At 50.9% G+C, this 22,561-nt stretch overlaps 1 protein-coding gene across 1 annotated transcript; it reads right to left on the reverse strand.

The window, feature by feature from the left end:
• Nucleotides 1-943: 943 nt before the first annotated feature.
• Nucleotides 944-21,854, reverse strand: LOC136366817 (kinesin-like protein KIF23). Its single transcript, XM_066328061.1, is given in 26 exon segments — nt 944-1,541; nt 2,303-2,373; nt 2,576-2,654; nt 3,330-3,412; nt 4,976-5,209; nt 6,697-6,952; nt 7,654-7,871; nt 8,620-8,793; nt 9,044-9,201; nt 9,445-9,612; nt 10,377-10,536; nt 10,967-11,086; nt 11,176-11,255; nt 11,546-11,567; nt 11,569-11,649; nt 12,331-12,447; nt 12,694-12,805; nt 13,651-13,692; nt 14,623-14,796; nt 15,680-15,740; nt 15,743-15,788; nt 16,970-17,106; nt 18,932-19,037; nt 20,500-20,628; nt 21,266-21,326; nt 21,712-21,854. Coding segments are annotated over 26 exon segments (3,048 nt in total). The 3' UTR covers nt 944-1,525.
• Nucleotides 21,855-22,561: the final 707 nt, after the last annotated feature.

The raw sequence follows: 22,561 nt of genomic DNA on the forward strand, positions 1-22,561 counted from the left end.
AGCAGCAAGAGGCAGGAGCAGCGATGGGAACTGGGATTTTCCCAGGAATCCTTCCCAGTCCCCAGGCTCGGGAAGCGGCGCCGTTCCCGCGGTTTTCCCGCCCCATCTAGTGGCGCTCCCGGAGATCTGCTTCCCATGGATCCAGCCGGGAGCTGCCGCTGGAGCTCATGGAATTCTGGAGGGGCTGGAAAAACTCTCCCTTTGCCCCTCCTGAGCTCTGGAATCCCAGCAGGGGAAGGACCTGGAGAAATTCCAGAGGAAGTCCTGGAGCTGCCCTGCTCTGGAGGCGGGCTGGGAGAGCTGGGAATGGTCACCTGGAGAAGGGAAGGATCCAGGGAATCCTCAGAGCTCATTCCAGGGGCTAAAGGGGCTCCAGGAGAGGGATTTGGGATAAGGGATGGATTGGGAGATTGGGCAGGAATTCCTGGCTAAAATGGAATTCCCAGATTTGCTGTGGCTGCCCCTGGAACATCCAAGGCCAGAGCTTGGAACAATCTGGGATTGTGGGAAATGTCTCTGCCTTTGGGAAGAGCTTTAAAATCCCTTCCAATCCCAATCCAAACCATTCTGGGATTTTGAGGATTCCAAACCTCGGGAAGAAAAGCTTTTCCATGGGCTGGAACCCCTTGGATCGAGGCAATCCCTGAAAAATGTCCCAAAATGTCCCCAAATTCCTTTTGCAGAGCTGAGGATAAAATTTTCCCACCCCAGCTGAGGATCCAAGCAGATCCCAGGATTTCACATCCCTAAAAAACCTCCTCTGATCCCAGATTTCTGCAAAGCCAAAGGAAGCTGCTCCCCCTCGGAATTCCCTGGAAAGCAGGAAGAGGGCTTTGGAATAAAAGGATTTATTGAACACTTTTGCAGGGACACACAGAAAGACAATTCCCACCCGACCCCGTGAGGAAATCCCCGTTTTTCCCCCCAATTCCCACGTGGAAAACATTCCATGGTCCCCTCACACCCCGGAGAATTCCCACCGCTCCCAGGAATTTTTTTTGGGAGGTGAGGAGGTGACTCTGGAATGTCCTGACAGCTCAGTGACACCTTAAATATTCCCAACTCATCGTGGCCAGAAGAAAAGCCCAAAGAATTCCCAAGGTTTTTCCTGGTTTTGGGTAAAAATCGGGAATGGCCAAAAACACCCTTAAAGTGCTGGACTGCAACTCGGAATAGCAGCGGTTGGGTCTCCCAAAAAAAGAGGGAATGACCGGAAAAAGATGGATTTGGGATTTAAAAAAACTGGGGAAAAAAAAAAAAAAAAAGCTGGAAAAAATCTCCCAGGGAAAAGTCTGGAGGTTCTGCCTGTGAGGATGCAGCTCTGGAATTCCAGAGGGACCCTTTAGGATTTCCCTAAATCCGTGGGAAAGGTTAGATCCATCCAGAACTTCTTTGGGATCACCCATGGAATCGTTTCCCAGCTTCCCTAAAAACTTTTGGGAATGAGCACAAAGCAGTTCCTGAGGAGCAGTGGCAGCAGAGAATTCCTCAGGCTGGGAAAATCCAGGATTCCAGCAGGAAAAATTCAGGGTTTCCTGCGCCTGCAACGGGAAAGAACCACAGAGAACTGTCAGGATTCATCCTGAGGAATTTTGGGAGCGGCCAACCCTCCCCCATTCCCAGGTTTTTGCAAACCCCAAATCCCACACACCTCCTAAAAAAATCCAACTTTTAATCCAAGGAAACGCCAAAAAATCCGGTGTTTTCCTTGGATTCCAATTCCTCGATTCCTTCTTCCCACGGGGAATTGGAATTTCCCAATGGACAGTGTGAGGAAGAGGCTCAAGGGGCAGGAGAGCGAATCCAGGGAATTCCTGCTGCTATTCCCGACCCTATTCCAGTCAGGAATGCAAACCCAAAGTCAGAAGGGCAGCAAAGTTGGGGGAAAAACATTCCTGAATTTTGGAAGTTGTCGGGAAAGAATTCCTTGGGCTGGCACGGAGCTGGAATTCCCAAGGATGCCTCATTAATAATTTGGGAAGAGGGAATTCTCCACACTTCCTTAGTGATTCCAGAATTATTATCCGTAATTAGTTGGAATTTTAGCAGAAATTCCATCACAATTCCCTCTTCCCACAGGGAACTGGAGCCCCAAGAAATTAAAATTTCCCAATCCCAAGAAATTGGAATTTCCCAACGGATAACATGAGCAAGAGAGGGGACCCAGGGCATTCCCACTGCCATTCCTGATATTCCAGCTGGGAACGCAATCCCAAAGCGGGAAGAGCAGCAAACCTGTGAGAGGGGAAAAAACATTCCCGAAGTTTGGGAGTGGTGGGGAAAGAATTCCAGGGGCACTCACTTGGGCTGGGCGTGGTGCTGGAATCCCGGGCCCAGCGCCGATCCCGCCCTCATCTCCACGGCCACGGAACACTGGGAACACACCACAGTCAGGATCCCACCATTCCCAGAATTCCCAGAATTCCCAAATCCCCATCCAGATAACCCCTGGAATGCCCAAGGCCGGGCTGGGATAGCGGGAAGTGCCCATGGAAGGGTTGGGATGAGCTGAAATTCCCTCCCCAGCCGCCCCCACGCCAGAATTCCCGGCTCCAGGACGACATTCCCGGCTCACCCTGGTCTCCACGTCCGTCCATTCCGAGTCGGCGGCGGGATCGGGATCGGGGTCGGGAGGAGACGAGCGGCGCTTCCGCCTGCAACGGGAATTTGGGAATTACGGCACCAACTTCATGGAATCTGCCACCTTCCAGCACTGGGAAACAGCTTGGCTCTTCCTTAAATAAATCTCGGATCCAGCGGTTTCTGGATCCGAGAAATTTCTCCGAGTTTATGGGGTTCCAAGTTGGGTTTTCCCAGTGGATCAATCCGGCCAGGAAGAGGTTCCACGCAAGCATCAGGAATTCCAGGATTCCAGGAGCTCAAAGTAGAGGTTCCATCAATTGGAACACTGGGAATTCCAGAAGTTCAAATGAAAGGTTCCATCGTTGGAACCTTGGGAATTCCAGAATTCTGGAAGCTCAAATGAAAGGTTTCACAATCAGAACCTTGGGAATTCCAGGATCTCAAAGGTTCCATAACTGGAATTTTAGGAATTCTGGAAGCTCAAATGAAAGATTCCATGATTGGAATTTTGGGAATTCCAGGATTCCGCAAGCTCAAACGAAGCGTTTCACAATTGGAATTTTGGGAATTCCAGAAGCTCAACTGAAAGATCCCAGGGCTGGAACGTTGGGAATTCCAGAATTTCAAAATCTCAAATTAAAGGTTCCAGGACTGGAATTTTGGGAATTCCAGGATTCTGGCAGCTCAAATGACAGGTTCCAGGACTGGAATGTTGGGAATTCCAGGATTCCGGAGGCTGGACTCACCCGGTGGGAGATTCCTGCTTGAGGGTCTCGATGTCCGTGAACTGCACGGCCTGGCCCCCGCCCCTGGTCTTGAAAACGTCCCCCTGGAATGGGAAAAGGACAAGGAAAAGTGGGATTGGGACAGGAACAACACCGGGATTCATCCCAGAATTCCAGCCCAGATAAGCTCCTCCCACTTCACTGCCAGTGGATTGTTGCCTTTTTCCACTGGAAAGTGAATAAACCACGAGATCCATGGATCATGGGATCCCTAAAGTCATGAAATCCAACAAGTAATGGAATCCCATAAATCATAGGATTCACAAACCATGGGATTCCATAAACCATGACATTCCACGAATTATGGGATTCCACAGATCATGGGATTCATGGACAGTGGGATCCACAAATCCTGGGATTCACGGATCACGAGATCCCACAAATCACGGAATCCAACCGTGAAAACTCCAAACTACATTTCAGTGATTCCAACACAACATTCCCAACATTCCCAGGGTCTCCTTGATGAGGTCGGTCCGGATCTCAACCTTGCCCTGGAACTCAACCTTGACCCCAGCCTGGTGCACTGAGCACCACATCTAGGAATTCCTTGGGAATTACATCCAGGAATTCCTTGGGTAGTTTCAACTACATTTTGGCGATTCCAACCCCACATTCCCAAGATTCTCAGGATTCAGGGGTCACCTTGATGAGCTCAGCCTGGATCTCAACCTTGCCCTGGATCCCAACCTCACCCCCAAGCCTGGAGCACTGAGCACCACATCTAGGAATTCCTTGGGCATTCCTTGGGAATTACATCCAGGAACTCCTCAGGTAATTTTAACTAAATTTCAGCCGTTCCAACACCACATTCCCAACATTCCCAGGATTCTGGGCATCACCTTGATGAGCTTGGTCTGGATCCCAACCCTGTCCTGGATCCCAACCTCGCCCCCTGCCCGGATCACTGAGTGCCACATCCAGGAACTCTTTAGATAATTTTGACTAAATTTCGGCCATTCCAACGCCACGTTCCCAAACTTCCCAAGCTTCCCAGTATTCCTGGATGAGCTTGGTCTGGATCCCAACCCTGCCCTGGATCCCAACCCTGCCCCCAGCCCGGATCACTGAGCGCCACATCCAGGAACTCCTCAGATAATTTTAACTACATTTCTAACATTTACTACTTTTAACTACATCTACATTTAACTACATTTCTACATTTAACTAGTTTTAACTACAATGGCTATTCCAATGCCACATTCCCAAGCTTCCCACGCTTCCCAGGATTCCAGGTGTCACCTGAATGAGCTTGCTCTGGATCCCAACCCTGCCCTGGATCTCCACCCTGCCCTGGATCCCAACTCTGCCCCCAGCCCGGATCACTGAGCGCCACATCCAGGAACTCTTTGGGTAATTTTGACTAAATTTCAGCCATTCCAATGCCACATTCCCAAGCTTCCCAAGCTTCCCAGTATTCCCGGATGAGCTTGGTCTGGATCTCCACCCTGCCCTGGATCCCAACCCTGCCCTGGATCCCAACCTTGCCCCCAGGCGGATCACTGAGCGCCACATCCAGGAACTCTTTGGGTAATTTTAACTACATTTCAGCCATTCCAACGCCACATTCCCAAACTTCCGAAGCCTCCCGGGATGCCGGGGCCGACCTTGATGAGCTTGGTCTGTATCTCTCCGTCGGAGGCCAGCTCCTGGTGTGTCAGCAGGTAGCGGTGGCAGCGGGCCAGGGCGCGTTCGCTGGGCGCGCCCACGGTGATGGCGCGGGGCACGCGCGGCTGCAGCAGCGTCTCCGTGGGCACGTGCGACGGCGGCCGGTGATCCACCCAGCGCTCCCCGCCGGCGCTCCGGGAACGCCGAGGCCGGAGAGGGGCCACCGGAGTGCTCTGGGAATGGGAACAGGGAATGACAGGAAAACTGGGAATGACAGGATAGGGAATGGGGCCGGTGATCCACCCAGCGCTCCCCGCCGGCGCTGCGGGAACGCCGAGGGCGGAGAGGGGCCACCGGAGTGCTCTGGGAATGACAGGATAGGGAATGGGGCCGGTGATCCGCCCAGCGCTCCCCGCCGGCGCTGCGGGAACGCCGAGGCCGGAGAGGGGCCACCGGAGTGCTCTGGGAATGACAGGGAAACAGGGAATGGGGCCGGTGATCCACCCAGCACTCTGGGAATGGGAACAGGGAATGACAGGAGAACTGGGAATGGGAACAGGGAATGGGTACTGGGATTGGGAACTGGGAATGGGGCCGGTGATCCACCCAGCGCTCCCCGCCGGCGCTGCGGGAACGCCGAGGGCGGAGAGGGGCCACCGGAGTGCTCTGGGAATGACAGGAAAACTGGGAATGGGAACTAGGAATGGGAACAGGGAATGGGGCTGGTGATCCACCCAGTGCTCCCCGCCGGCGCTCCGGGAACGCCGAGGGCGGAGAGGGGCCACCGGAGTGCTCTGGGAATGACAGGATAGGGAACGGGGCCGGTGATCCACCCAGCGCTCCCCGCCGGCGCTGCGGGAACGCCGAGGCCGGAGAGGGGCCACCGGAGTGCTCTGGGAATGGGAACAGGGAAATAGGGAATGGGAACAGGGAATGACAGGAGAACTGGGAATGGGAACAGGGAATGACAGGAGAACTGGGAATGGGGCCGGTGATCCACCCAGCGCTCCCCGCCGGCGCTCCGGGAACGCCGAGGCCGGAGAGGGGCCACCGGAGTGCTCTGGGAATGACAGGGAAATAGGGAATGGGAACTGGGAATGACAGGAGAACAGGGAATGGGAACAGGGAATGGGAACAGGGAATGACAGGAGAACAGGGAATGGGAACAGGGAATGGGAACAGGGAATGGGTACTGGGATTGAGAACAGGGAATGGGAACAGGGAATGGGGCCGGTGATCCACCCAGCGCTCCCCCCCAGCACTGCGGGAATGCCATGCCTGCAGCAGAGCCACCAGAGTGCTCTGGGAATAATGGGAGAGTGGGAATGAGGACATGGAATGGGCACTGGGAATGAGAACTGGGAATGGGCACTGAGAAAGAGAACAGGGAATGAACGCAGGGAATGAGTGCAGGGAAAGGGAAACACCAGGCAAAAGGGAAACACCAGGGAAAAGGGAAACACCAGGGAAAAGGGAAACACCAGGGAAAAGGGAAAGGGAAACACCAGGGAAAAGGGAAAGGGAAACACCAGGGAAAAACACGAGGACACCCACAGGTAGAGCAGAGTGTGGCCACCTCGGAGCTCCCTAAAAGTGGGAATTCTCGGCTTCCAAGGAAGCTCCAAAGGCCGAGAGCAGCCAGGCTCAGCCTGGGCCCAGCAGGACACGTTGGGGACAGCTCTAGTCTACGTCAGGCTCAGCCCCAGCAGCCAGGACTAACCCTGCAGCACGGATCCTCTTCCTGCTCTAGCTCCTCTCTATCCCTGGGCACGTCCGGCGCTCGGCTCCAGCACATCCCTCTCCTCCTGGAGGGGCTGGGCCAGGCCGAGCCCGGCTCCGCTCCCGCTTTATTCCTGGCTTTGGGAATGCTGGCTGGCTCGCAGGAAGGGCCCCTCTGCTCCCACTCCAGCACACAGGAGGCCACAGAGATGCTGCTGCAGGAGTTGGAGCGCCGTGGCAGCCGCGGGGCCACCCGGCTGTCCCCCAGCTCAGCGGGGTCACCACAGCTCTGGGGAGAAGGGAGAGAGCAGTGAGACACAGGGACAGACAGATCCAGGGATTTCCCCTTCCTAGGGATGTCAGGAGGTGGGAGAAATGGATAAACAACGAACAGAGACAAGACAAGGAACTCAAGGAATTCAAAGCTGCTCCAGCTCTGGGCTCAAACCTCAGCTCTGGGGAGAAGGGAAACATCAGTGAGACACAGGGACAGACAGATCCAGGGATTTCCCGTCCCTAGGGATGTCAGGAGGTGGGAGAAATGGATAAACAACAAACAGGGACAAGACAAGGAACTCAAGGAATTCAAAGCTGCTCCAGCTCTGGGGAGAAGGGAAACATCAGTGAGACACAGGGACAGACAGATCCAGGGATTTCCCCTTCCTAGGGATGTCAGGAGGTGGGAGAAATGGATAAACAACAAACAGGGACAAGACAAGGAACTCAAGGAATTCAAAGCTGCTCCAGCTCTGGGCTCAAACCTCAGCTCTGGGGAGAAGGGAAACATCAGTGAGACACAGGGACAGACAGATCCAGGGATTTCTCCTTCCTGTGGATATCAGGAGGTGGGAGAACGGATGAAGAACAAACAGCAGACAAGGAATTCAAAGCAAGCTGCTCCAGCTCTGCGCTTGGGGGCTACTGACGATTCAAATCCCTGCACTGCACCCCTAAAAACAGCCCTCCCTCCTTGCAGCAGGTTTGGGAATGACTCACAGGCGCAGGGGAAGGAGACACGGATCTCGGGAGAGGCTTTTCCCGCTCCCTTTCCCGGGAAGGCCTCTCTGGCCTCTCAGCCCTGGGCTCGGTGACGATGGCCTTGAGCTGCTTCAGCTTCTCGTCCTTCACCCACAGCTTGTTCTGCATCTCCAGCTGCTTGGCTGCCACCCGCCTCTCCTGCAGGGAAAAGCAGAGGGAAAGGTGGAATTGCTGAGGCTGGGAAGGCCTCCAGGGTCAGTGAGTCCAGGATGGGATTGAGCCAGCCTGGAGTGCCACATCCAAGTGTTCCTTGGATGTCTCCAGGGATGGGGGTTCCAAAACTCACTGGGCACTTCCAGTGTTTACAGCCTTTTCCATCAGGGAACTTTCCCAGTATCCATCCTGAGCCTGTCCTGGCACAGCCTGAGGCTGTTCCCTCTTCTCCTGTCCCAGTTCCCTGGGAGCAGAGCCCAAATCTCCCTGTTCCCAAATCCAGCTGGTCCTTTCCCTTCCATTTTCTCTTCCTTCCCCTCCTTTCCTTCCCTTTCCCTCAACTCCTTTCTTTCCCTCATTTCCTTTCCTTTCCTTTCCCTTTCTATTTTCCTTTTCCTTTCCATTTTCCTTTCCATTTCCATTTTCCTTTCCCTTTCCATTTTCCTTTCCCTTTCCATTTTCCTTTTCCTTTCCATTTCCCTTTCCATTTTCCTTTCCCTTTCCATTTCCCTTTCCATTTTCCTTTCCCTTTCCATTTTCCTTTCCATTTTCCTTTTCCTTTCCCTTTCCCTCCCCCAGCAGAGCTGCCCACAAACCTCCAAAGAGGATTTCCAACCCGGAATCCCCACCAACACCAAGCAGACCAACAAACCCCCTTCCCTCAGGACCTCCCCCAATCCCCAAACCCCAGACAATTAAATCCCACTTTTCCCCCTCGGATTCCTGCACTCACACACTCCTTCTCCCACTTGAGGGAGGTCTCAGCCACCATTCCCTGCAGCCTGGCCTCCAGCCTCTTCTTGTCTGACGCCTGCCTCTGCAGCTTCTGGCTCTTGCTCTCCAGCTCCTGCTGCAGGTTCCTCTTCTCCTCCTCATAAATCGTGGCTGTCTTCTCCAAAATGTCGATCTGTGGGAACACATGGAGCATTTGGGTAGCAACACAACCCTTTAAATCCTCTAAATCCCGGAATTCCTGCTCGTGCTTCCCCCGGCGTATCTCGATTTTTCAATACTAAACCGCTGGTTTCGGTGTTTTAAAAACCAAAAGGACTTGAGTGAAAATTCCTCCCAGATATTTATTCCTGATGGGAAGGAATTTGCCAAATGACCCATTAAATAAAAAAAGGGATTTTGTGCTGCAAAATGACCCAACTGACCTTGTACTCCAAGGTTTTAACCTTCTTTTCCAACCGTTCCAGCTCCGTCCTCTGCCCCGTTATGGTTTTCTCCTTCTCAGCCAGTTTTCCCTGGATGTAATTTTCCTTGGATGCCACACTGGAGTCAAATTCTTGCAGCATTGTTTTGAAGGCAAGAACTGGAAGAGAGTTCAGATATTTTCTAATTTATCTTCAACCTCCTCCCTTATCTCCAGAACACCCAAAGCTCCGTTTTTTCCCCAACTGATTTAAAGCCTAAAATTCCTCAGAAAAAAAAATAAAAAGAGGTCGAAACCATCAGTCTAACCAAGAAAACTGGGGAAAGGGGGATCCTTTGAGGAATAATAAAGGCACCAAATCTGAATTCTGCCCCGATGCTCCAATCTGGGGCAAATTCCTACCGTTTTTGGCAAGTTCCTCTACCAGATTCTGCCTCATCTTGTGGCGCTGCTCCAGGGCCTCGATGAGTTTCGGGAGCGTTTGGTCGTCGTCGATGTCCAGGAGCTCACAGGAAGGCAGAGGAGGGAGGCTCTGGAAAAACTGCTCAGCAGCAGATTGCTCCTCTGGTCCTGCAAGGGTGGAAAAACCCCGTCAGCAGGGTGGGGAAGTCCCAGTGGGAAAACGGGGCAAAATCCTGGAAAACAGGGAATGATTGATGGGAGCGTTCCCAAGGAGGTGATGGATTGAATGTGACATCTTTGATTCCTTGTTTTGCTAGAAGCAGGCCCTGAGCATCCAGGAACATCCCATCATTTCCTTGGCACGGTTTCCTGCCAGGAGCTGCAATATTGGGACCGTGGATTCATCCCAATCCTGTGGAATTCTTTGGGAACCTCCACGGGGACACTGAAGAGCAGCAGCTCCCAGGGCACTGAGGTTCCTCTGGCACAGTTAAGGCTCAGTGGAATTGGTTTAAAATTTAATTCCCAGCCTCTAATTCCAAACAGAAAACTCTGCTGGAATCATGGAATGGTTTGGGATGGAAAGGACTGTAAAGTGATCCCGTTCCATGGGCAGGGACATCTCCCACTGCCCCACATTCCAACCTGGCCTTGGACATTCCAGGGATCCAGGGGCAGCCACAGCTCCTCTGGGAATTCTCCTCCTCACCCTCCTGGCCAGGAATCCCTTCCCAAAATCCCACCCAAACCTCCCCTTTCCCAGCGGGAAGCCATTCCCTGTGTCCCATCCCTCCATCCCTCATCGCAACCCCCTTCCAGCTCCTCCTGGAGCCCTTTCAGTCTCCTGCAAGAAGCCCCTAAATTTCCCCTGAAGGTTCCCCTTTTCCAGGTGAACATTCCCAGAGCAGAATTCCCTCTATTCCAGCGCTCACCTGCTCCCACGGGGCCGCCCCTGAGCTCCAGTTTTCGGGAGAGCTCCTCCCGGAACGCCTGGTTCCGCAGGCGCCGCCCCGGGGTCAGCCCACACAGCGGCCTGTCCATGGGCCTGGCCACCTCCACCTCCTGGGTCATCTCTGCAAAACGCATCACTTGCTGCGAGGAAACAGGGAAAATAAAAAAAAAATCCACCAGGAGCACTCGGATTCGGGATTGGGAACGGGGTTTGGGTCACTGAAAGGAGGAATTGTCCCGATGGAGTGGCAAGGAGCTGTCGGCTGAGGTTTGGGATCTTTCCAGAAAACCCCCTCAAAATGACAAACAGCAAAAGGTTGGGCAGAGACAGCCTTGGAATTCTTGGAATAGGAAGGGTTCAACAGCTAAATGTGGCTCCATGGAATTCTGTGAGGAAGGAAAACCCTTCCCACTTCCAAGGAAAAATAAGACTTGGAGAGGAGTTTTATCCCACGGACTTATAACTGAAGCGCTCGAACAACAATTACAACTCCTCGTATCTCTTGGAGTACAGGAATCCAGGAAAAAGCGGGGAAAGAAGAGCAGGAGGGAGTGGAAAAAGGGAATTTACCAGGCTTTCTTCATAATCCTCAGCCTTGGGATTCACACACACGATCATCCGAACTTTGCCTTCTCCGTCGAAATAGTTCTTGAAGAGATGAGTCAGTTTGGAATCTCGGTACGGAACCATCTGGGGATAAAAGCCAGGGAAAATCCCAGTGAGATTTCCTTCCATTGGAGGTGATCAAATCCCAGGATAAGGAGGGGAGGGCTGCCCACCTTGTTCGTTCCGTACAATTGGTTTTCCCGCAGAATCTCGATGCACGTCCTCAGCGTCATCAATGACTGGTTGATGTTCCCTAAATAAAGCAAACATTAGGAAAAAAAAAAAAAAACCTCCATGAGCAGCTCCCGGATCACGTTCCCAAACGATCCAGAAGAATAAACCGCCTAATTAACGGTATTTGTTAATAATTGCTCTAATTAACTGAAGCGGCAGAAGCGCTGCTTCGAACTCGTGGCTTCCGAACGGGAAATTGAGGCCATCGAATCCTAACTGATCCTGAGAGGAGAATTCCTGGGATTCTTCCCCAGCAGACAGGATTAGCAGGAGCTTAATTAGCAGGGTTAATTAGCAGGCTGCTCCTACCTGCTTCCCGCAGCCTGTTTCCCTTCAGCTTTGGTCCTGTTGGTTCTCTCACTTCCCGCCAGATCCACCAGGGACAGCTGGCTCAGGGTGATCTGCTCCTTCTCCTGGGACACAGAAGAAATCCTGGATCCCTCCATAGCCCAAATCCCAAATCCCACTTCCAAAGAATGTCTTGGATACAAGCTCAGAGGGTTGGCACAGCCCAGTTGTTTTTTTGGGGGGATTTTGGCAGATCGATCCTGCTTGGGCCACGGGATTGAAAGCTGTTGGATCGTTCAAATTCCCAAAGTTTTCGAATCCCAACACAGGAAAAGGCGAAAACAAGGAATTTTCAAATCCCAACAAAGGAAAAGGCAAAAACCCAAGGAATTTTAGAATCCTACAAAGGAAGAGGTGAAAAGCAAAGGAATTTATAAATCCCAACAAAGGAAGAAAAGGTGGAAACAAGGAATTTTCAAATCCCAGCAAAGGAAAAGGCGAAACCCAAGGAATTCACAAATCCCAAAAAGGAAAAGGTGCAAACCCAAGGAATTTACAAATCTCAACAAAGGAAGAAAGGTAAAAACCCAAAAATTTTCAAATCCCACAAAGGAAGAAAAGGTGCAAACCCAAGGAATTTTCAATCCCACAAAGGAAAAGCTGCAAACCCAAGGAATCAGCAGCTTCACCCTCTGCTTTAACGCCTGGATTTTATGACCAATTCCGTCGCCTCCAAACCTGAGGCGTGGGAGCTGCTCCCGAGGAAAATCCCATAAAATCCTCCTGGAATAACCCCCAGAACTGACCTGGAGCACGTTGTCCCCATCCGCATCCAGAGGAGCCTGTGCCAGTTTGATGATGAACACGGAGTGGGAGCGGCTGGATTCCCGGTTCAGCTGCGTGTTGGCGATGCGCCGCTTCTTCTGCCCTGCTCACACACCCCAAATCACCCCCCAAAAAAATTCCTGCTGCTTTCCCACAATTCCCACCATCCTCCAGCAGCAGGGCGCAGCTGTGGGATGTTGGGAAGGGTTGGGAATGAGGAACGCCCTAAACTGGGGATGAGCCAGCGGGATTTCCTCGCCGGTTATAACGTTTAGAGGTGATGGGATGTGGAATTCTGGATTCAGCCCCAGAATCCCAAGATTTATTTTATTTTATTTTATTACCTCTCCAAAGACTTCAAAAGCTTCCTCTGTGGATTTGACCTCCACCTGGGTGCAGCCCGTCACGTACATGTTGTGGTTCTGGTCTTCCCGAAGGATTTTGGACTGGGGAGGTCTTTGGGATATAGCAGGGAAAGAGGGAAAAGAAATCAATCCCGGTGGAGTGGAGCTTCCTGCCATGCAGGTTTTGGTGGAGGGAGAAAAGTCAGGGGGGAGAAAAGGGTTAAAAAATTCAGAGGGAAACAGCAAAAAATCTGAGGGGAAAATGGTCAAAATTCAGGGGGAACGGGTCAAAAATCTGAGCAGAAAAGTCAAAATTCTGAGGGGAGATGGTCAAAATGCTGAGGGGAAAAAGGTCAAAAATGCTGAAAAATGGTCAGAATTCTGAGGGGAAAAGACCAAAAATTCCAAGGGAAAAGGGTCAAAATTCTGAGGGGAAAAAGGTCAAAAAATGCTGAAGGAAAATCCTCCAAAATTCAAAGGGAAAAGGGTTAAAATTAAGAGGCGAAAAGGTCAAAACTCAGAAGTGAAAAGGTCAAACTCAGAGGGGAAAAGACAAAAAATTCTGAGGGGAAATGGTCAAAAAATGCTGAGGGAAAAATGCCAAAAATGCTGAAGGGAAAATCATCAGAATTCCGAGGGAAAAATGGTCAAAATTCAGAGGGAGAAGGTCCAAATGCTGAGAGGAAAAAGTGATTTATCCATCTAAAAGCTGGAAGAGGGAATACAGGACGTGGACACACAGCCAGGATTAGTGACACTCCAGCCTACTGCTCTAATTAGCAGCTATTAATTGCAGCTAATTAATTGCTTTGGTGGCAGCTATTGCTTTTCTACAAGCACACAGAAGCAAGGAGAGCATCCTAGAATTCCTAGGAAAGCAGGGAAAAGCGGGGAATTTTCTGCCTCTACTCGAGGGAACGGCGCTGGAATAATGGGAATGAGACACTGGACACATACACAAAGTCTCCATTTCTCACAGGAGTGTTGCAACTGTTCCACCTACCAAAAAAACGGGGAAAAACATTAAATCCTTGGTTCCTGCCTCAAATCTTTCCACAGCTTCCAGAGGGAGAAATAATCCAGATTTCATTCCTTTTTTTTTTTTTTTTTTTTTTTTTTTTTTTTTTTTTTTTTTTTTTTATTATTTTTAGGATGGGTTTTGGGAATAAGCATCAAACCACTGAGTGGTTTAAAGCATTCCCAGAGATTCAAATCCTTCTGGAGTGAGGAGACAGCTCCCAGTTCATTTTGCCCTCGTTAGTCTTTGTTAATCAACTACTCCTTAATTAACGCAGGACTGAGGGGCTCCTTGAATGGAGTTGGAATTTCAATCCATGGATTCCAAGATATTTTTTTTTTTCCCTACTGATTTTAGACATCACAAGTGCCACACCTTTGGGAAAAAATATCCCTAAAAATATCCCTAATTCCTGGTTTTATGGGAATTACTGATACCGAGTGTAATAATACGGAATATGGAGCACCACACCAGTGGTTTTTCACTGTTTCCAGAGGGAAAAAAGTTCTGGAATGGCTTGTTCCAAGCTGAAATCACCTGCTGGAATAAATTGGGAATTTCAGTGGGATACAACTGCCTAATTAATTAAATATCTATAATCACCCAGCCTAACAAGGAAAGGAGTGGCCATGAAACATTCCCGGCTGGATTCCTTTCCGTGTGTTTTTAACGGCAGCTCCCAGGAATTCTGAGCCAAGGTGAGAACCAAACAACAACAACAACAAAAAATCACAGTGGAGATCCTCCTAAAACCCTCCCGGGGTTGGGAATACGGGAATTCCCAACTTCCCTGGGGACTGACAGGGCTCAAAGCCGACGGCGCACGTCGGTCCGGGACACGGAGACCCGTTCTGTTCCCTCTCTCCCAGCGGATTCCCAACCCCAGGCTGGGAAAATCCGGAATTCCGGACTCACTTGGGTTTGATGGAGTGCAGGGGGCCTCCTCCAGCAGGTCGTAGATGTAGTTGTTGTAGATCTCGATGTAGGAGACGAAGACGCCGTAGACGTTGTCCTCGTCCACCTCCTCGGCCCGGCACTGCTCCTGCACGTCCATCATGTCGGCAAACTCGGGATCCAGCTGCCTCCTGCGGGAAAACTGGGATTGGGACGGGATTCCCGGGGAATTGGGACGGGATTCCCGGGGATGGGACGGGATTCCCGGGGAATTGGGACGGGATTCCCGGGGAATTGGGATGGGCCCACGGCAAATCAGTGCAGGGGCAAAATTCGGGTTCTTGGGGAGGATCTTGGGCAGGGCCAGGAGATGGAATTCCAGATCCAGCTGGGGGAATTCCACGGTTGCAGTTGGAATTCCATGTCCAACTGAGGGAATTCCACGGTGGAAATTCCATGATTCAGCCGAGGAAATTCATGATCCAGCTGAGGGAATTCCATGATGGAAATTCCACGATCCAACTGAGGGAATTCCATGATCAGCTGAGGGAATTCCATGATGGAAATTCCACCACCCAACTGAGGAAATTCCACGATTCAGCTGAGGAAATTCCATGATTCAGCTGAGGAAATTCCATGGTGGAAATTCCATGATCCAACTGAGGAAATTCCATGATTCAATTGAGGAAATTCCATGGTGGAAATTCCGTGATTCAATTGAGGGAATTCCATGATCCAGCTAAGGGAATCCGTGATTCAACTGAGGGAATTCCATGGCTGGAATTCCATGATCTAACTGAGGGAATTCCATGGGAAAAGGCCCCAAAATTCTGGGGAAAAGGCCCAAAATTTAGGAGAAAAACAAAGCTATGGAATGGCTTCCTCCAAGCTGAAACCTCCTGTTAGAACACCGCGAATAAACCGGGAATTTCAGTGGCATTACAATTACCTAATTAATTAAACATTTCCCAACTTTTTTTTTTCCCATATTTTTTTTTTTTTTTTTCCTTCAAAGGAAGAGCCCAAGAGGAGTTAAATCCCGTTTCTAGGGGATAAATTCCCAGAGTCACTCACTTCCCAGCTGGAGTTTTTGGGGTGGGCAGGGCCTCTCTCCTCTGGCGTTCCAGCAGAGCCTCACCTCGCTCTGCACCTCCACCCCGTTCTTGTCATCCAGCTTGAAAACCTGAGGAAAAACCGGGATATCCAGCCAATTCCAACATCCAGCTGCTGGCCAGCAAAGCATTATTTGAGTCATTAATTAGCCTGATTAGGCTGGGTTAATTGATTAATACCGTGCCCCTCGTTGGAGCCGACCCGGCGAGATCTGACAGAAACGATTTGCAGAAAGAATGTTTTATAAAAGAATTCCAGGATTGTTCCAGGGTGTTTTAGGCACCACAAGTGCACACCTCGGGAAAAAAATAAATCATATCCTCATGAAATGAGGGAGACAATTTTTTTTGGTTTTATGGGAATACTGACAGCAAGTGGGATAATATGGAAATGTGGAATAATATAGGAAATGTGGAATAATCTATGGGAATGTGGAATAATACATGGAATAATATATGGAAATATGGAATAATATATGGGAATGTGGAATAGTACATGGAAATGCAGAATAATACATGGAAATGTGGAATAATACATGGAATAATATATGGAAATACAGAATAATATATGGAAATACGGATAATACATGGAAATGTGGAATAATACATGGAATAATATATGGAAATACGGAATAATATATGGAAATGTGGAATAATATATGGGAATGTGGATAATACATGGAATAACATATGAAAATTTGAAAATATATGGGAATATGGAATATGTATGGGAATATGGAATAGCAATATATGGAATGGAGAATAATATGGAATAATATGGGAATATGGAAAAAAACCACTGTTTTTCAGGGAAAAAAGTTTTTCAGTGTCTCCAGGGAAAAAAGGCCATGGAATGCTGAATCCATGCTGAAGTCACCTGTTAGAACAGCAGAGGAACAGACTGGAATTTCAGTGGGATACAACTGCCTAATCAATTAATATCTGCTTATTAATCACCCAGCCCTAACGAGGGAGGCAACACCAGTGGCCATCAGCACCGAAATATTCCTGCCTGGATTCCTTCCCCACAGCTTTAAAATCCTTTTAAAATGTTAAAATCCTTTTAAAATTTAAAACCCTTTTAACAGATTTTTTTTTTTTCCTAGGATGAGCCGAGGGGAATCAGCACTTAAGGGCATTCCCAGAAATCCAAGTCCTTTGGGAAGGAGGACCCCTGGCGTGGGTTTTTCTCTTTTCCAAGCCGTGCAGGGGCAGGTTTGGAGCAGAAATCCAGGATTTTGGGGGCACTCACGAATCTCTTGGCCTGGAAGGGGCCGATGCTGTTGAAGATCATGGCCAGGCAGCGGGGCAGGAGCCCCCCATCCCCTGGAGATCCCGTCATGGTGTGGGTCTTCCCGCTGCCAGTCACTCCGTAGGTGAACAGGAGCCTGGGAATGCAGGGAAAAGGGAAAAATCAACGGGATTGGGAGGAAAAAAAAAACCCTAAATCCCCTCCTGAAATGTTCCACGCCATCATCAGCCCTGACAGCTCTCAGGTGACAGCTGGGAATAGCCATGGTCCTCTCCTGGCACAGGTTGGGCCATCCCTGGAATATCCAGACTGGATGGGCCTTGGAGCACCCTGGGATAGGGGAAAGTTTCCCTGCCATGGAACGGGAGGATTTTATGGGTTAGGAAATGATGATTTTTTGGTGTTTGTTGGGGTTTTTTTTTGGGGGGGGAGTTGAAAAAGCGCTTTTGCTAAAAGCCCCAAATTGTGATTTTGCAATTTGTGACTCCCACAAACCACGGGGAAGAAACTTGGGACAGCGGGGAGAAGGATTTGGATGCGTAATCCACGGAATTCCAGAACAGTTTGGGTGGGAATGGACCTTAAAGCCAATCCCATTGCCAAAGGTAGGGACACCTCCTGCTAATCCAGGCTGCTCCATCCACACTTCCATGGCACTGGATCATCCATTCCCACCCAAACCATCCCAGAATTCCTGCTCCAGAAAGAGTATCCAAGTTGTGTGAGGAGCCACAATTCCAAACAGATCTCAGGAACACTGGATCAATCCATTCCCACCCAAACCATCCCGGAATTCCTGCTCCAGAAGGAATTTCTGAGGCTGTTTTGTGGGGATCTGAACCACAATTCCAAGCAAACCTCAGGAGCAATGGATTATCCCTTCCAATGGATGATCCATCCAGAATTCCTGTTCCAGAGAGAACTTCCGTGCTGTGTGAGGAGCTGAGCCACAAACTTGGGAGCATTGGATCATCCCATTCCCCACCCAAACCATCCCAAGATTCCTGTTCCAGAAGGAATTCCAGGGCTCCTGTGTGAGGGAGCTGAGACACAATTCCAAGCAAACCTTGGGATCTTCCATTCCCACCCAAACCATCCCAGAATTCCCATTCCAGAAGGCATTTCTGAGGTTGTTTTGTGGGGATCTGAACCACAATTCCAAACAAACCTTGGGAACACTGGATCACCCATTCCCAGAATCAACCATCCCAGAATTCTTGTTCCAGAAGGAATTTCTGAGGCTGCTGTGTGAGGAGCTGAGCCACAATTCCAAACAAACCTCAAACAAACCCTCGGGAACACTGGATCTTCCATTCCCACCAAACCATCCTGGAATTCCTGTTCCAGAGAGAATTTCTTGAGGGTGATGTGTGAGGAGCTGAGCCACAATTCCAAACAAACCTTGGGAACACTGGATCACCCATTCCCAGAATTCCTGGTCCCAAGGGAATTTCTGAGGCTGTTGTGTGGGGATCTGAACCACAATTCCAAACAAACCTCAGGAACACTGGATCATCCTATTCCCACCCAACCCATCCCAAGATTCCAGAAGGAACCCCAGGGCTCCTGTGTGAGGAGCTGAGCCACCAATTCCAAACAACTTCAAACAAACCTCGGGAATACTGGATCATCCATTCCCAGGATCAAACCATCCTGGAATTCCTATTCCAGAAGGCATTTCTGAGGCTGTTTTGTGGGGATCTGAACAACAATTCCAAACAACCTTGGGAACACTGGATCAACCATTCCAGAATTCCTGTTCCAGAGGGAATTTCTGAGGCTGTTTTGTGGGGATCTGAACCACAATTCCAAACAAACCTCAGGAGCACTGGATCATCCCATTCCCGCTTAAATCATCCCAAGATTCCAAAGGAACTCCAGGGCTCCCGTGTGAGGAGCGGAGCCAGAATTCCAAGCAAACCTCGGGAAAGGTGAAATCCCAGGAATGAGGACAGGAGCTCACCGTTCTTGCCCGGATCAGATCCTCCACCAGAGGCTTGGCCACCACATCGAAGAGCTCCTTCTGCACCACCAGCGTGCCAAAGACCTCCTTGAAGGAATACTGCGTCTGCCAGGAGAGGGAAAACCACCCTGCAATTCCAGAAAAATCCCACGGAGCAGAGAAAAGTTGGGATTTCCTTCCAGCCCCCCCCGGAATTCCAGCAAAGGAACATCCACCAAAGTGGAGCTGTTCCCTCAGGGAATTTTAGTGATTTTGGGGGTTCTTTTTCCAGTTTTGGTTTTTTTTTTTTTTTTTTCCAGGTTTTCAGTCCTAAATTTCAAGCTGGTTTTATTTTATTTTATTTTTTTAATGAGTTATTTTGATGAGTTTGAATGATTTTGAAATGGATTTTTAGTAGTTTTTATAATTCCAAGCTGGTTTTACTTTTTAAAATGGATTATTTTTAATGAATCTGAGTGAATTTTGAGTTCCTAGATTCACAGGAAGTCTCGGAGAGGGATGGAATTCATGGAATTCCTAAACTCCTGGGAAAACTTGGAGCTGGGTGGAGTTCATGGAATTCCTAAATTCCTGGAATTCCTAAATTCCTGGGAAAACTCAGAGCTGGGTGGAATTCATGGGAAGGCTCAGAGCTGGATGGAATTAACAGGAATTCCTAAATTCATGGGAAACTGAGATTGGGATGGAATTAATGGAATTTCTAAATTCATGGCAAGACTCAGAGTGGTATGAAATTCATGGGAAAACTTGGAGCTGAATGGAATTCAGGGAATTCCTACATTCATGGGAAACTGAGATTGGGATGGAATTAACAGAATTCCTACATTCCTGGGAAAACTCTGAGCTGGATGGAACTCATGGAATCCCTAAATTCACGGGAAGACTCAGAGAGGGGATAAAATTAATGGAAGTCCTAAATCCCTGTGAAAACCAGGAGCCGGATGGAATCCCTAAATTCCTGTGAAACCTAGAGCTGGATGGAATCCCTAAATCCCTGTGAAAACCTAGAGCTGGATGGAATCCCTAAATTCCTATGAAAACCTGGAGCTGGCTGGAATCCCTAAATCCTTGTGAAAACCAGGAGCCGGATGGAATCCCTAAATTCACGGGAAGACTCAGAGAGGGGATAAAATAATGGAAGTCCTCAATCCCTGTGAAAACCTGGAGCTGGATGGAATTTAAATTCCTATGAAAACCTGGAGCCGGATGGAATCCCTAAATCCTGTGAAAACCAGGAGCTGGCTGAATCCCTAAATCCCTGTGAAAACCAGGAGCCGGCTGGAATCCCTAAATCCCTGTGAAAACCAGGCGCTGGCTGGAATCCCTAAATCCCTGTGAAAACCAGGAGCTGGCTGGAATCCCCAAATCCCTATGAAAACCAGGATCGGCTGGAATCCCTAAATCCCTGTGAAACCAGGATCCGGCTGGAATCCACGCAATCCCAGAGCCGTCCGTAGGCAGGAGGGGCCCTCAGGGCCAATCCCCAGGGCCGGGCCGTGTCGCAGTGAGTCAGGGCGGCTCCCGTGGGCGGCTGGGGGCGGCATTCCCGGCGGGAACGGAGGCTGACCTCCCGGTACTCGCCGTTGCGGATGACTCGGTAGCCCTCGGGCGGGTGCAGCGAACCGTGCTGTGGCTCAAGCACCTCGATGCAGCTCTCCTGCTCGCGCCGGGCAGCGGCCCGCACCCGGCAGTACACCTGGGGAACGGGATACACCGGGAATGAACCGGGATACAGCGGGAATGGACCGGGATACACCGGGAATGGACCGGGATACACCGGGAATGGACCGGGATACACCGGGAATGGACCGGGATACAGCGGGAATGGACACGGGAGGAAACCGGGAATGGACCGGGATACAGCGGGAATGACACGGGGGGAACAGGGATACAGCGGAGATAGCCCGGGGAAACCGGGATACAGCGGGAATGGACACGGGAAACAGGGATACAGCGGGAATGGACACGGGAAAAAAGCGGGATACAGCGGGAATGGACACGGGGGAAACAGGGATACAGCGGGAATGGACACGGGGAAACCGGGAATGAACACGGGGAAACCGGGATAAACCGGGAATGAGCCCGGGGAAACCGGGATACAGCGGGAATGAGCACGGGAAAACAGGGATAAACCGGGAATGAGTCCGGCAGTACACATGGGGAAACCGGGATAAACCGGGAATGGACACGGGGAAACCGGGAATAACCCGGGAATACACCGGGAATACACCGGGAATGAAGGCAGCGGGGACAAACCGGGAACACGCCGGGAATACACCGGGAATGAAGGCAGCAGGGACAAACCGGGAACACACCGAGAGCCCCGCACTCACCCCCACAGGATCCTTCAGCGCCGGTGTTCGTGCCCTTCCTCGGCCTGCGCGGCGTGCGGGCCTGCTGAGGGGAGAGCCGTGAGGGGAGAGCCGTGAGGGGAGAGCCGTGAGGGGAGAGCCGTGAGGGGAGAGCCGTGAGGGGAGAGCCGTGAGGGGAGAGCGTGAGGGGAGAGCCGTGAGGGGAGAGCCGTGAGGGGAGAGCCGTGAGGGGAGGCCTGAGGGCACGGGCAGCGGAAAGGAACCGCGGATGGAGGGGAGACAGCCGGGGAGAACCGGGAAAGGAACCGGGAGGAGGAACATCGGGATAGCGAGAGGATGGGAAGCGACAGAGCCGCGGGCGGCCATGAAGGGCCCGGAGCTGCCCCACACCGCGTGACCCCCTCCCGTCTCCCCAGGCCGCATTCCCGCTCCCCGCCGCCAAACAAAAGCCCCGCGGAGGCACTCACGCCGCCTTCATGTCGCCGCTGTCGCGACAGAGCCGCCGGGGGTCGCGCTCCGGGGGCCGGCAGCGAGCGGCGGCCGCGCGCCCGCCGCGATTCAAATCCGACCAATCAGCGCGCGCCGCCCCGCTGACGTCACCAATCACCATGGAGACGCGGGAGGGGCGGGGGCAGAGCGGAGGGCGCCCCCTGGTGGGGCGGCGGTGAGGCCAGCGGGTTCGAGTCCCGGCCCCGGCACGATCCAGGCTTTTTTCCCGGTTTTTTTCCATTTTTATCCGCCTAATTCCAATCTTTCGGGGGAGGAAACGGGAGGAATACAGACAGTTTGCAGGACCAGGGTTTCCCTGCGTGCCTGCTTGCAGGCGGAATCAGCCACTCAGTTAATTCCCAACCTGATGGAAATGAGTCATTCCCAACCTACGGAAAACCAGTTCAATCCCAACCTGTTGGATTGAATTCCCGACGTGTGGAAAATTAGTTAATTCCCAACCCGACGGAAATGAGTGAACTCCCAACCTGCTGGGAAAAATTAATTCCAACTTGCTGGAATTCATCCCAACATGTCGGAATTAATCCCAACACGTGGAAAACGAATTAATTCCCAAGCTGCTGAAACGAGTTAATCCCCACCTGTGGAAATGATCCGTGGTGGAAAATAACCGTGGAAATGTGATGTTGGGACATGTGGGAAAAAATCCAGCAGAACGAGTCCAGGGAAAAGCAAAAACTTCCCGCCAAGGGCATGGATTCCAAGGGGGAATTGGGCTGTGGGATTCAATTCTTTTTAAATTCCAGGGAATTCCCCTTTTTGGTCCAAATTCCTGAATGTTTCCACAAAGAACTTCAAAGATTTTTT

The sequence above is a fragment of the Sylvia atricapilla genome, chromosome 13 (genome assembly GCF_009819655.1).
Source record: "Sylvia atricapilla isolate bSylAtr1 chromosome 13, bSylAtr1.pri, whole genome shotgun sequence".
Lineage (NCBI taxonomy): Eukaryota > Metazoa > Chordata > Aves > Passeriformes > Sylviidae > Sylvia > Sylvia atricapilla.